Genomic DNA, 13,606 nt, shown 5'->3' with positions numbered 1-13,606 from the left:
AGACATTAAACAATAAACAGAATACATCAAAATTATTCTACAAATAAAGCCAAATGCAAATGTTCTGTGTAGTATGAAAATGCAGAGTTATGCCAGTTTCTTCAGTGCTTTTAGACTAATATTCATGTTAGCAGAAAAAAAAACCACCACCAACAACACAATTTTATTTTTTTTCTTCAGTGTGTAAGAATTGACTATACTGGGGCCAGACTGGATCATCCTGGCACACTTAACAATAATAATAAAAAAACCTCCAAAACAGAATACAAAAAAACCTCTCTGATTCATAGGAACAATGAGTAAATTCTTGTTTCAGTAACTCTCCTTGTAAAAAGCAAGGCCAATTCTCCTATACAGGCAATAAAGTTTTACATGGTCCAGCTGCACATACCTGGGGCTTTGGCACAAATTTTTATTGATCCCACGGTCCCAGAGGCACATTTGACCAATGATGTGCCGCAGTACTTCAATTCAACGTTCTGGATTGAGCCCTCAAGAGTTGGCAGGGGATTCTTAGATTTCACACCTAATAAAAGAAAACTGCAAATGTACTAGCCTGTTGAATTTAAATATTTTTATATTCCTTCACCAAGGCATTTAAACTTAATTATACTTTAATTATCTACCTTAGATATTCTTATAGTGGTTTTGTTGTGATTCACAGTTTTTAAATGGAAGTGAGAGAATGCTGTATATAGGCATTTTAATACAACCAGTTATGCATAAAATATATATAGATACTGTGAGGAAAACACACAAGGCCACTTAGAAATTGGAATAATAACTATGTATATACACACATACATTTTTGTTTTCACTTTACAAGAGCCACCTCAACTATTCTCTTTCATGTTTTTATTATGATCCTTTCATTTCAGGAGTCTTAAAATGACCAAGTGTTTTCAGCTTACATTTAGACAACATCTTACTCAGTAGCGATGTAAAGCATTAAATCCACGCGGCTGAATAACGCAGAAAGCCAACCGCACACTTGCCATTTTTCAACGGAAACCAGAATTCAACCCTTGCCTTAGGTCACAAGTGGAAATAAGTTTTGGTGGTCTTTCCTCAGCCCCGACTTGCGCACACCAGAAAACCACGGCGCCAGCTGGAAGACATGGGTGCTACTGGCAGCCGCTCTGCAGAGCTGCCTGGAACGCGGGGGCAGCAGCGGGAGCTGACAAGGGGGGACTGGGATGTGTGGGCAGAGCTCGAGGGCGACCCCCAAGCAGCCCCAGAGCCGGGGTGCAGCCCCAGAGCCGGGGTGCAGCCAGCCCTCCTGTTCTGCGCAGCGCTGCCCATCAGAAAAAAATACATCCATTTACTTGCAAATTAGAAAGAAGTAGTTTCAACACCTGTGAGAAGTATGAAAGGAAAAACTAACAGAAGTTACCATTTGTTATGGTTTTTTCCCCTCATGCAAAAGAGGCTTGGAATTCGTCAGTTAAAACTGGCAAGCAGCTTGTTAATTGTGCAAACATTAGTATAATTATGAAACAGTTTCCTCGCATATGTAAACAAAATTCATTCCAAAATGTGTAGTTAGGCAAGGAAAGTATTATGGAATATCAGGTGGAAAAAAAAAAAAATATATATATATATTCAAGATAGTTACATGCATTAAAGAAATTTAATATATTATATTAATACAATAATATAATAACATATGTATTAATATATTCTCTACAAATATATTAATATATTCTCTACTGAATGAACTCATTAGTTTTTTGTGCAGTCACTCAAAGACTTAACCCAACGAACAACTTTTAACATCCATTAACTAGTAAGAAAAAAAGTCCTAAAAAAATAGGAAACAAGAGATTTACAATTAAACTTGGTAATTGTGCTTAGTTCACCGTGCCTATTCCAGTTCCTAAACATTGAAGGGTATTTGGTAGTGCATATAAAGTCACTTGGTAAGCAGACTTCTTAACACATAAAACATTTACGTTTTATTCTGGTAAGAGATTAAAATTTTTTTTTAATAAAAAGTACTTTCCAAGGTAGGAAGAAAGAAGCAGCATATGAAGGGACACATCGTTTAGTAAATCAGAGTGCCGTGTGAAAGTAGGTTCCAAATTCTATTCTCATCAAAACGTAACCCATCTCATGTGTTCGAGGTACGCCCAGCCTTTTCCCAGCTTGTGATTCAGGAAGGCTGCAGAGAATTCTCACTGCAACCCATTTGCGTGCCTGCCGCTACGACACCCCAGCGCTTCTCAGCCTGAAAGATCAGCTGCCAGTTTTAGTCTGGTGAATACGCCCTCGCTCCCAGCCTTGCCAGGTAAGCATCACTTAAAGCTTAAAATCCCCTTAGGTCTAAGGTGTGGTAGCAGACAAAACAGCGTGAATTTGTCACAAGCAGACGGGGTATCTGCAGGCATTTCCCAGTCTTGGCTCTGCCGCCTCATACTTCCTATAAAATCGCGCAAATAGAGACCATTGTGTTGGGGGGAAGTTTGCTTTTCCCTGTCTTCTGCCTATTCCAAAACAAAGATTATAAAATATCGTTTGTAGCAGCTAAGATTACAGCCAAAGCAAAACAAATATGAGTTCATAATCTGATGTCCATCTTTCACGCCTTCTCAAAACTGGTAGCTTCTTGCTGCTTCCGTCTTTCAGCAACTTTTCTTACACCTCAAAATACAAGCTGTGATGTCCGACACATTTCTCTCACTTCACTATGGAAGATTAAGTCCACTTTTAGATGCATTACCCTGGACAACCTCTCTGCATTAAGACTAAGGCTTTCCATGTTAGTTACTCGCATAAGGTGAATTTTGGTTTAGTTTCATATCTGAAAACAAGTTACTCAGTGCCATGTGACTGTGCTCCCTATTTGCTTCTGTTCACTCCTACTCCCTCACCAAACAACTTCTAAACTTGTGGAATTTCAGCAAGATATGGCAGCATTATCAAAGACATTTATTTCCTACAAAATTCATGAAAATGTGCATGTATTTGTCCAGTTACCTGAGCAGTCAGCATCTGCGTGACAGTCAGCAATGCACACTCAAACCAGCCAGTGCCCTGTTTGCCACCCAGCCAGTAGCCAGGGACCATAATGGGAAGATGGGAAAGTTGAATGGCTTGGTCTTCATCATATAATTAACGATTACATGATTGGCAACTATATGAATAAGTTACTGAGAGCAGTAATAAGCTATTTCTTTCTGGAACATCTGTTAAATGGATAAGATGAACACTGCTTCAATTGTTTTCAACTACTTGAAAATAGAAAACTATTATGAAAACATAGCATAATCAGGCTTCTCTTTTTCTATGTTGCTTTAGATCGAATGGCAACATCATCCTGTTCTCAGCTTTAACACCTGATAACCACAGCACACCACAGTAATAAAGGAAAAGTTGCAAGAAAAATTAATTCTGCACAGAGCCTACAATAAGAACAAGGAACTTAGGATGTCTAACTAGACTTTCATCAGGAAGACAAAAGTCTCCTGAACCTGCGGTGATTCCCCTTGCCCAGTTAAAAGTCTCTTTTTCAAAGCCCAGAAAGTTTAGAGACTTTTGGTGAACCATTTACAATAAATGGATGTAGTACAGCGAAACATAAAATTTTCTTCAGCCTCTGAAAATTGTTGGAAATTATGAACCATCCTTCATAAACTTGTCAAATTGGTAAGCTGCTCTACAGAGAAGAAAAAAAAGCTTTCTTTCCTATATGTGCCTCTGATTATCTGTAGTTTCCATCTCTATAACTTTAGTTCTTCCCAAATATTCTCCCTTATTTTCTCTTTCTTAAGTATAGTTATAAATTAAAAGTCTCAATAGTTGCACACATAGCTAAAACATTCCTTAAATACCCATTTCAGCAAACAAATGTTTACGCAAGCAAAGACTGGGCCTCCCTTCCCTCCACTCAATGTTTATAAACTTTTTAGAAGCAGTGTCTTCTCAAAGGATTGATTGAGCAGGAAGATGTTAACACTCCTAGATAAGAAACGCTTCACGCCTCCAAACACTGACTCAAATTTAGTACAAAGACAAACACTTCACAAGATGTTAATTAAAATATCGAACATGAATTCAAAGATGAACCAGGGAAATAAAATCTACCATTACCAACAGCAACATAATCCAAATTCAATGTCTCCTGCAAATGAAGCATGAGAAAGGCTTATTTCCAAGGTGCAAGACAACAAAGCAGAATTTGTCTGTACTTGCTCTTCTGGAATCACACTTTCCAAAGCAGAATTGTGATTTACTTGACTTTGTTGCTCAGTGTAGTCAAAACTGGAAAACAGAGCAACCATGTTTCTTTTCCAGTACACTCCACATTTTCTTTAGTTATTATTTTCATCTGGAACATCATAATCAAAGACTTCATGAAGTAAGAGGGATACATATACCTGTCTCCACTAAATATAACCTAAGGCTGCTTCCAGATAAAAATGACAATCTTCTAGTTGTGTGATTTTCGTTCTGGAAACATCTTGCCCACTGTAGAACTATTTGCAGTAAAAATCACATGTTCCCAAAACGCAACCACATTTATACTTCGCGATCAAACATAATGAGTTTTACCTGAATCATATTATCACACAAAAAATAAAATATCAAAGACCTAAACCACTGTTCTTTCCATACTGCAGAACCCAAACGAGGCAGAAAGGTTTTCTAACTTAAAATATACTACGCCTTGACAATTTAGGCCTTGCGCACATTAACTTACTTTTTTAACTCCAAGCCTAAAGAGCCATTCTATTCTAGAAACACGCACAGAAGTATCACGCAATGGAGGAAAGTTCTCCCACACTTGAAAGCATCCACATCCTCCCCCGACTTTTTTGGTCACAGCTTTGGTCCTCTCCAGGTATATAACCCGTCTACACAGCTTCCCTCAAGTCCCTGCAGAATTTAGTGACATTCTACATGCAAGCAGGAGGGAATCAAATACCTAAAGGCAGGTTACAATTGCGTCTTTATAGATCAGCCCAGGATTTCTGCTAATAAGAAATCTTTTAAGTCCTGTTAAAAAAAAAAGTTACCCAAGCAGTGAATTTACCAATGGCCTATACATCTTTCACCAATCCATTCATAATAAGGTGAATTTGCAATGATTAATGGAAAACTAAGAGACAAAAATCTAAACGATCAATAGAAAAGGCAAGAAACCAGCAGAAGAGGTATGTTACTGATTCTGAGGACAAGAGTCAGGTCTGTGTGCCGCCAAATCCCTGAAATACAATAAATAATTCTTTAGAAAGATCATAAAAGAGAGAACTGCAAAATATGAAGTAGGAAATGAATAAGGCATGACTAAAACTTCTAGAAGCAGCTCCACATGAATTCTCCCCATATTTAGGTTATGGCCTCAGAAGGAAAAATTTCAATATTTAAAGCATTAAGTACCAATAAACTCTGGTTTGGCAACATGATAAAGTAAAAGACTGTCACATACATGTCAAAATGATTTCAAACTCGGTAAAAGATCAATCCATGAATAAAAGCAAGGAGCTTTTAACTAAATGAAATAACATTTAGGCCTAAGTCTTACTGGAATCAAGAAAAATCATCCAATTATTTTCATAGAAACATACATTTAAGCTTTACATGACTAACACAGAACAGCTAGTAAACAAATTGTTGCACAAGAGAAAGTTCGCTTCGTTCATTAGAGATATGCATTTGTGTTCAGCCCCTGCTTAAGCGGTGCCCTCAGCGAGAACTTCTGAAAGTCTGTACTGAACATGGTTGGAGAGATGGCACTTCTGAAGAACTTGAAGCTAAAACCTGACTTCATTCCTTCCTCCTTGCAGCATGAACATAACAGAGGCCACAGAGACCAGCTCTGGCTGGCACCAGTGCTACTTGTCGCATTCAAAGCACTGGAGGACTATGAGCTCGTTCTTCATTGCGGTAAAACAGCAGCAGCACAGGAACTTCAACATCTCTTTGATCACTGTGCTTCCCCACACATGACACCTGAAAACACTGGGGGTTCTGGGGGGGGTTGTGTTTGGGCTTTTTTCTTCCCTCTCTCTCCCCTTTTTTTTTTGTTTTGATCGGTTAGGTTTTTTGTTGTTGTTATGGGTTTTTTTAATTGGAAAACCACAGAAGAATAGAGAGATTTGTCTAAAATGTAAAAGCCAGGTTATAAACATTTTCCCAGTATTGTCTGTAGTAAAACTAAATATTTGTGATGAAGTTCCCCAAAGGTCTTTACTGCGTTCACAATTCCTCATTTTTAGTCTGCCACCATAGTCTGCAGACCAGATTTTACAGCCCTAACGTAGACACTCACGGGCTACTGTTTTCTTTCTTCAAAACAGTAATTCAGGTATTTTATTTTGATGATGTGTCAAAGGACAGGTCTATTTTTTTTTCGAACTAGGCATTACTAGTTAGCATTACTATTGCTATTCTGATTATCATAATTTATTTTCTTGTAACGGTGTGAACCAGTTTTCAGTCTACATACTACTATTCTAAGAAATTATTATTTCATCCCCACCCAATCCCAAAAATTTAACAGGGCAATAACAACAGGATTATGGTCTTGCCTCTAATGTACGGTGAGCTAGACGGATTTTCTACTGTCTTGAGCTTCTTGTGCCACAGTTCCACACCTAAAAGAAACCTGTCCTAAAAGAACAGCTCTGCTTTCATCTTCTCTTCAGCCATGGTACTCAGAGGTAAAGTGAATGCATAGAAGGGTGACAGCAATTACTGACAGACTTTAGAAATACTCTCTAAAGAAGGTGAAACTGCTTTCTTCTTGGGCAACAATGACAAAATATTTATTGATGTAAGTATCAACCATTCTCTTCATCAGAACATAAACTGCAAAAACCATATGTATGCACCTACATAGCATGAAAATGCATCTCCTCATGTAGTTTTGGTGTTTCCACAGACAGATTTCAGGGGCAAGCACACAGCAAGTCACACACTCACTGGTCTTCACCTTGGAGATCAATATTAAAACCTCTGTAACTAACCACTTTAATCCTTAAACTGCCTATAAACTAATTAAGGCTCCCCCACTTCCTAAACCCTAAAACAGACATAGGACCATCATTTATTAATAGATATTTACATATTGCAAAAAATTTCCCAGCCTGCTAAAGAACAGCATTTCACCTACAAGATGAGTCACATAAATCTGGCAAAACCCTGTTGCTACATTACCATTTCGAGACTCCACACAACAGCCTTCATACAGGTTCCCAACTGCCTTAACAAACTTCTTGATTTTTCTAAAATCCTGCTTCAAATAGAGGGGTAAATAAGAAATTCGTGACTCAAAGACTGAAAACCCATACTAAAGAAATCACAGAACATGCGGAATAATATGTTAAAGGTATTGTAGGTCAGAAGTACGTTTGCATAATTCTTTATTGATAATTGGTTTTAAGGGATTATCCATGCAGGTAAAATAATGTTTCAAATTTGAGCGTTCACATAAGAACTAAACAGGTACCACCACTGAAAAAAAAAAAAAACACCAACAACCCACACCACAAACAAACATACACAAAACAAAACACAAAAGCAAACAAACAAAAACCTATGACCAAAACTTTTTCTGAAAATACAACAGGGCTGGGAAAAGCTTCAGAAGTCCCTTTACCCACTGTACTGGGGCCGGCCAGCAAACATCCACAGGCTCACTACCAACTACCACAACCTATCAAAAGGACAAGAACCATCCTGAAAGATCCTCAGTGTAAGGTACAGAAACACAATCCATGCACAGTCTGACTGCTGTTCCTTTTGAGCTAAATAGCTAACATTTAGAGAAGGAATTCTACCTTCCATCTTTAAACACATATAGTATTGCAAATGGCTCTAAAACCTTGCTGTGAAAAGTGTCGTTTTGAGCAACTTAGTATTAACCTTATTATTGCCAACATCCAGGCTATTTAGGCATTGCTAATTATAAGCATACCTAATTGAAGTTACTATTTTAGGTTTGGCAACATGACACTGGTCAGGGCACAGGATTAAAGTGGCTTTAGCAGCCCTGGTCCTGGTGTTGCAAACAGAGGTTCAAAAAGAAGAAAAGGATTGATTTTCCTTTCTGCACAATTCAACAGCTGCATTTCAGATACCGCTGTATCATTTGAGACAAATGGTAGAAGCCCAAGTTCATGCATTAAAATAACTTCCATCTTCCAATAAAAAGCAAAAAAAAACCCCCAACTTATCAGGATCTGAATTTCTAACTCTCAGAAAGCACATCCTGTCAGTCCTCATACGTATATATCGTCAGTAGACAAATGCTAAAAATTACATGGATGCAAATGCTTCTAGGATACAGGTAAATACGATCTTGAGAAACTTTGACCATGAAGTATTGGAAGCAAGATCCTGACAAAGACAGACAGATGAACAGAGGAAAGAGCTTTCAGTTTCCACCCCTAGTAACACACCCTTTGGTTAGAAACATGCATTCGCCATCAGTTGCTTTCATCTTAGTCATATAAGCCTACTATCCCTTTCAAACATGGTAGTTTTGCTGTATCTGAGGATAAGCTCAACAGCTCATGGCAAATGTCACCATGTGAAGTATATGAAAACACTGCATTTTCTATCCTGAATTTCCATTAAGTCTAGTTCCAGTCCAACCCAGCACCAAACGTCTAATCTTCAAATACGCTAAGCACCATAACTTGCAATATATCTTAGACTCTGGAATAAAGCCCACGTGTTACAACCAAGTAAAAAGGTGTGTAGCAACTAGAGAAAAAGGATATCTACCACTTTCTAGGGCAGCAAAATGTAGGATGGAAGAACAAAGTCTTACAGGAACCAGAGCTCACCCCAGATCTCATCACCACCTGTTTCAACTGGGGAGCTCATTTCTCTAAGATGCATCTATTTAAATAAGCTCTTTGGCAACTATGAAGCTGATAAAGCCTGGTTTCCTAATGAGTTTGTTTTCCTTTGCCCTTAAACAGCCTCAATGATCAGAGCAGATGCAAACCTTGAAGTGCTACATTACATACCTACTGTGCAAGAGACAAGCAATGCTGAATCTCACCTGGGCCTACGCCTGGTTGTGAGCTTCCCTGGAACACACGTGACACCTGGTCACCTCATCGCTGTCAAACAGAATAGCCAGTGATGGAAATCTCTCACAAGCTCAATTCGAGATAATTGCATATAGAACAGAACGGTTACGGACCAGCAAAAAGCTTAACAAATTGGGGATTCTAGATGATAGACACAGTAATTCTCTAAGAAGAAACCGCGAAGGTTCATAAAAATTCCAAAGGAGGGCGGATGTGTTCAATAAGAGTTTTATCAAAAAATAAAGAACTAACACCTACAGTGTAATAATTAAGAGTTTGATTTCCCGAGTTGCTGGGGGAAGCAAAAAAGAATGTTAACATCTTTCAGTTGGGAGGTGAAGAAATCCAGCAGGCACGTGGTTAAAAGACAGAGACCAGAGGTTGCTGTTGGGGACATGGACTGCAAAGGAGCAGGGAATGGCAGGAGGACAGTAATTCAGACAGGGTGGGCAAGTGAAACATGGTAGAGGTCACATAGAAAAATATTAAAATACAGTATAGAAATATTATCTTGAGTCTCCACATGATATTCCTTCTTAGACAGTATATGCTGCTTTAAAGAATGGAGAGATGTGAGGCTACCCTTCACGCGTAATTTTCCACAAGATTTCACTTTAAATAAAGATGAGTTTTGTTTCTAACTGGAATATCATTCTTACAGTTTTCTGTATCGCACTGCATTTCTTAATGATATCACTGTGCTCCTCCCATCATTTTAAATATACATTGTTTGGGATGCAACCTTAAAAACACAATGCTCTAAGTGTAACAAAAACGTTTATATTTTCTTTTAAATATTGTATGCAACTACTGAGGAACTAAAGTGAAACAGTACATTTAGTGTCTGGAATGGTAGTTTCTTACACCAGGAGGATGTTAACCTTTAATCCTTGAAATCATTAAAGAAATGTTTGTAGAAATATTTTTAGCCTCTTTATCTGGTCAAAGTACTGGAAGTTAAGTCGTGTCTGTACAAACCAATCATTTCACCAGCAGTTTTATATTTCTTTAAAGCCTCATATAAAAAGCACCTGCTTAAAGTGAGTAATGGAGTTTTATATTCATTGCACTTAGGAACAGCGTATGTAACCTATTCCGTTTTCCTCCCTTGTGGAATATATTTCAGCTTATATTGCACAGCACATTACCGATGTGTATAAAGACTCTCTGATCAGCAATTTGGACTGCAGACAGCAACCTGCATGAGTGCACTTTTTTCCTCTCCTTAAATACGGTATCCACTTGATTCACCAACACAAATTAAAACCATCCTTTAAAGATGATGATCTCACCTTCACAGAGAATACATGAAGCCCATATATGCTAACACCGTAATAATATCAGGCTGCAATCTACAGCATATACCCTGCACAACCAACAAGCAATATACATGCTGTCAGCATTATAAAAAAAAAAAAAAAAAGCAGCTAATAAATAATCTCCCCTGGCGAAAGAACAGAAAATCTCCATTAGGATGATTAATTTCTGAGAGGTTAAAACTCTTACTGTCTACGAAGATACAAAAAGAAGAAGATACAAAAAGAAGAAAATACAAACACAAGTCCTGTAACACAACATATATTAGGGATGCAATTTAATATTGGAATTAGAATTTTGTCAAAAAAAAAAGGCATGAAAAGGAGTACTTCTATACTATACCTTATCAAAGCACATGCCTGTGACGTATTTCCTTACGGCTGAGAAATTTAAAGAATTCTTCAACTGAGCCTCAGCATGAGGTTTCCCTGCAGAATTATTTAGTACTGTATTTTGATAAAAGTATAAACTTGGAATAGCCTAACAATAGTGTTCTTCAATTATGACAACATTCATGTCGGACTCAAGTCTGTAATATAGGCATGACCACGTAACAAAAAGCGCATACTATTTTTAAGCAAGCTCCTGGTTTTCATTTAAAAACAGTGAATTTCGACAAGACAATTTAAATAATTTTGTAAATACTTTTGCATGATTAATCAGAATCATATAATGTATTCATTAATTCATTGTACTATGTATTACTATATTACACACAGAAAGCGCATTGATTTTAATGTGTTTCAAACAGGGTGCTTACCAGACTAATTTATCTTCTATGCACTGAATTGTGTCTTCACAAAACCAGATGCTACCTTAAAGCAGACAGCTACTCTTTGCATCTTCTCCCATGCACGTATCTCTGCATTGATAAGTTTTAAATAACACGGCAAATAAATTTGCCAGAGCAACTTAAACTAAGCATAGAATTACCCGTCAATATTATTGCACGAAAGTACTTACTCACGGAACCCAACAGGAAGAAAGGCTCTATTACATTAGCTTGATTAGTACCTCATGGAACACTGCAGAAGTTTTGAGGTCAAGGCAAGTTTACATAGCTCACAAAGAGTGGAAGGAATAGATATTCTATAGTTACACACTTGAAGATGTAATATCTTTGACTGGGGAAGTACATGTTTTCTAACTTACTGTAATTAGATTAGCACTACAGTAAGATAGTTTGTTACAGATTTTAACTCTGATATACTTAGTACATTAAATCTTGATTAATCTACCCAATATTAAAATATCTGAGGAAGTAGAGGACTTCAAAGTCAAAATGAAATCCTGATAAATCTTCAGAGCACCTTAGAATGATATCCAAAGGGGAGTTTGAAAAGAAAATGTGACTTTTTTTTTTTTAACCACAGAGGAACATTGCTATGAATTTACTCTTTTTACAATATTGTTTCTTTTGCCAATTAGGCACCCTTACCATAATTTCAAATACATACTGAATGTCCTTATAGGTATTGTAGGCTCAGCTTAGTTTATAAAAAGGAGGCCTATATGAATACCAGTTGCATGCTTTTCAACAGAAGGATGTAAACTTATTTAGCGATCTGTTTTTCTCTTTCATCTTATCTCTAGTTTCTGTGTAGATTTATAATGCTCATTGTTTCCAATTTTAACAAATCACCTAATGGCAGAAAGGAAAATGTTAACCTTGGAATTATTTGCAGTTGTAGAAATCCCTTTTGTCTGGCTCATGCAAGGCCTGCAATCTGTTTTAAACACAGATTGTCTGTCTTTTGTCTGACAGCCACCAAGCTGCACAAATTACTTTCTGCCTGTTCACCTGTTTGCAGCTGTGTCTGTAAGCTAAGGATTCTGTAGTTTGACTTGAGCAACCACGCCAGGATTGATGACATGTGCTGCTGATAAACTGAGCAATTTGAAGAAATTACTGGCTAAACTTATTGAAAGACATCTGTGCATGAGCTGAGAACTAGAAGCCTTCAATTGTGTGTTTGCAACCTGCAGTGGCGGCAATCTGTTTGAAGTGATATCCTTCTGCAAGAGAGCTGGCCCCGACACAAAATAACTAAACCATCTTTGCAACATATTTCCTCACACACCAATAGAATTCTGCTCTTTTGGTCTTAAATATACTCCCTAAATAGAGGATATAACAACAATTAAGACTTCCTATACTCATCTAGCAGAAGTAACTTCTTTTGAAGCGTTTCCATTTTTCACTCAGGCTTGGCATTCCGCATTGTTTCCCGGACTAGTTCTCAGCAGTTAATGGCAGCACGAGCATCTCCTGGGCACATTTACCCCTCTCTGTTGGCCAAGGAGTCACATCTCTGCAGTGTTATGGGGGTGCAGCTCAGCTCTTCCTTTGACTTGCAGTACATCACTGCCTCTTCTTCTAATTAACGCCTGAAATTTCTGCTCTAAATTTCAGTAATCAACAAATCCTATTTCCGAACCTTGTGACCCTGGATAATGTTTGAGCTTCTGGGGGATATTTGCAGATGTTAATTTTAAGCTCAGGAAGCCCAAGACTGCTATCTCAGGGCAAGTGCGTGCATGCACATGTGCATATGTATGAAATTCTTTTCATTTAAAAAAGCTCCACCAGACTGGTGAGCTGTGTGTGATGGCTATACACCCCTAAGCTGTACATAACATTTAGCAAAATAAATTCTTAAGTCCTTTGGGACACATCCTATAGTGATATGCTTCAATGTTGCTCCCATTTTCTTTGTTCTTAAACATTTAACATAAATGTGTTTCAAGTATACACTGTGACAGAGTAAGCCAAAACAGAATTCTACAGATATTCAAATATTTTAGTAGCCCAGAATAAACAATAAATTGAAAACAGCACTAAAATTGCTTGATACAGTAATGAGGAAAAAAAAATAAAGATAATCAAAGGGAAAGTGTGTTAAGCCTAAAAATGTAACTAAGTGCTTAAGGAACTTCCAAAGCATGTAGTCAGAGCACAGAAACTGTCCACTTTCACATCTGCACATGAACCCCCTCTTCCCCAAGATGTTCTTTTACACGGTTAAAAAGGATTAAGTATGCAGTGCTTAAGTATATGCAGGGAACTACCAAAACAAACTATTCCTTCCACCTTGGTGTCTTCGCAACTAGTTCATGCTAAAACTCAAGATACTGACTGAAATGATCAAACAAGAGTAATATTTGTGTTATTTGTTATTTTTAACAAGGGAAATTAGTGCTTCCATTTTAATTTCTTAAGTATTTGAAAGCAAATATTACCTCTA

The 13,606-nt window shown here is 37.5% G+C and overlaps 1 protein-coding gene across 6 annotated transcripts in view; it reads right to left on the bottom strand.

The window, feature by feature from the left end:
- VPS13B (vacuolar protein sorting 13 homolog B) overlaps positions 1-13,606 on the bottom strand; it is a 459,420-nt gene that overhangs the window by 312,487 nt on the left and 133,327 nt on the right. For all 6 annotated transcript variants that reach the window (XM_065627245.1, XM_065627244.1, XM_065627248.1 and 3 more), the window contains exon 18: positions 392-526. In XM_065627245.1, coding sequence (XP_065483317.1) covers positions 392-526 — 135 coding nt within the window. The remainder of the gene's footprint in view (positions 1-391; positions 527-13,606) is intronic.

Source organism: Caloenas nicobarica, chromosome 2 (genome assembly GCF_036013445.1).
Source record: "Caloenas nicobarica isolate bCalNic1 chromosome 2, bCalNic1.hap1, whole genome shotgun sequence".
Taxonomy (NCBI): Eukaryota; Metazoa; Chordata; class Aves; order Columbiformes; family Columbidae; genus Caloenas; species Caloenas nicobarica.
This window is presented reverse-complemented; position numbering and strand designations above follow the sequence as displayed.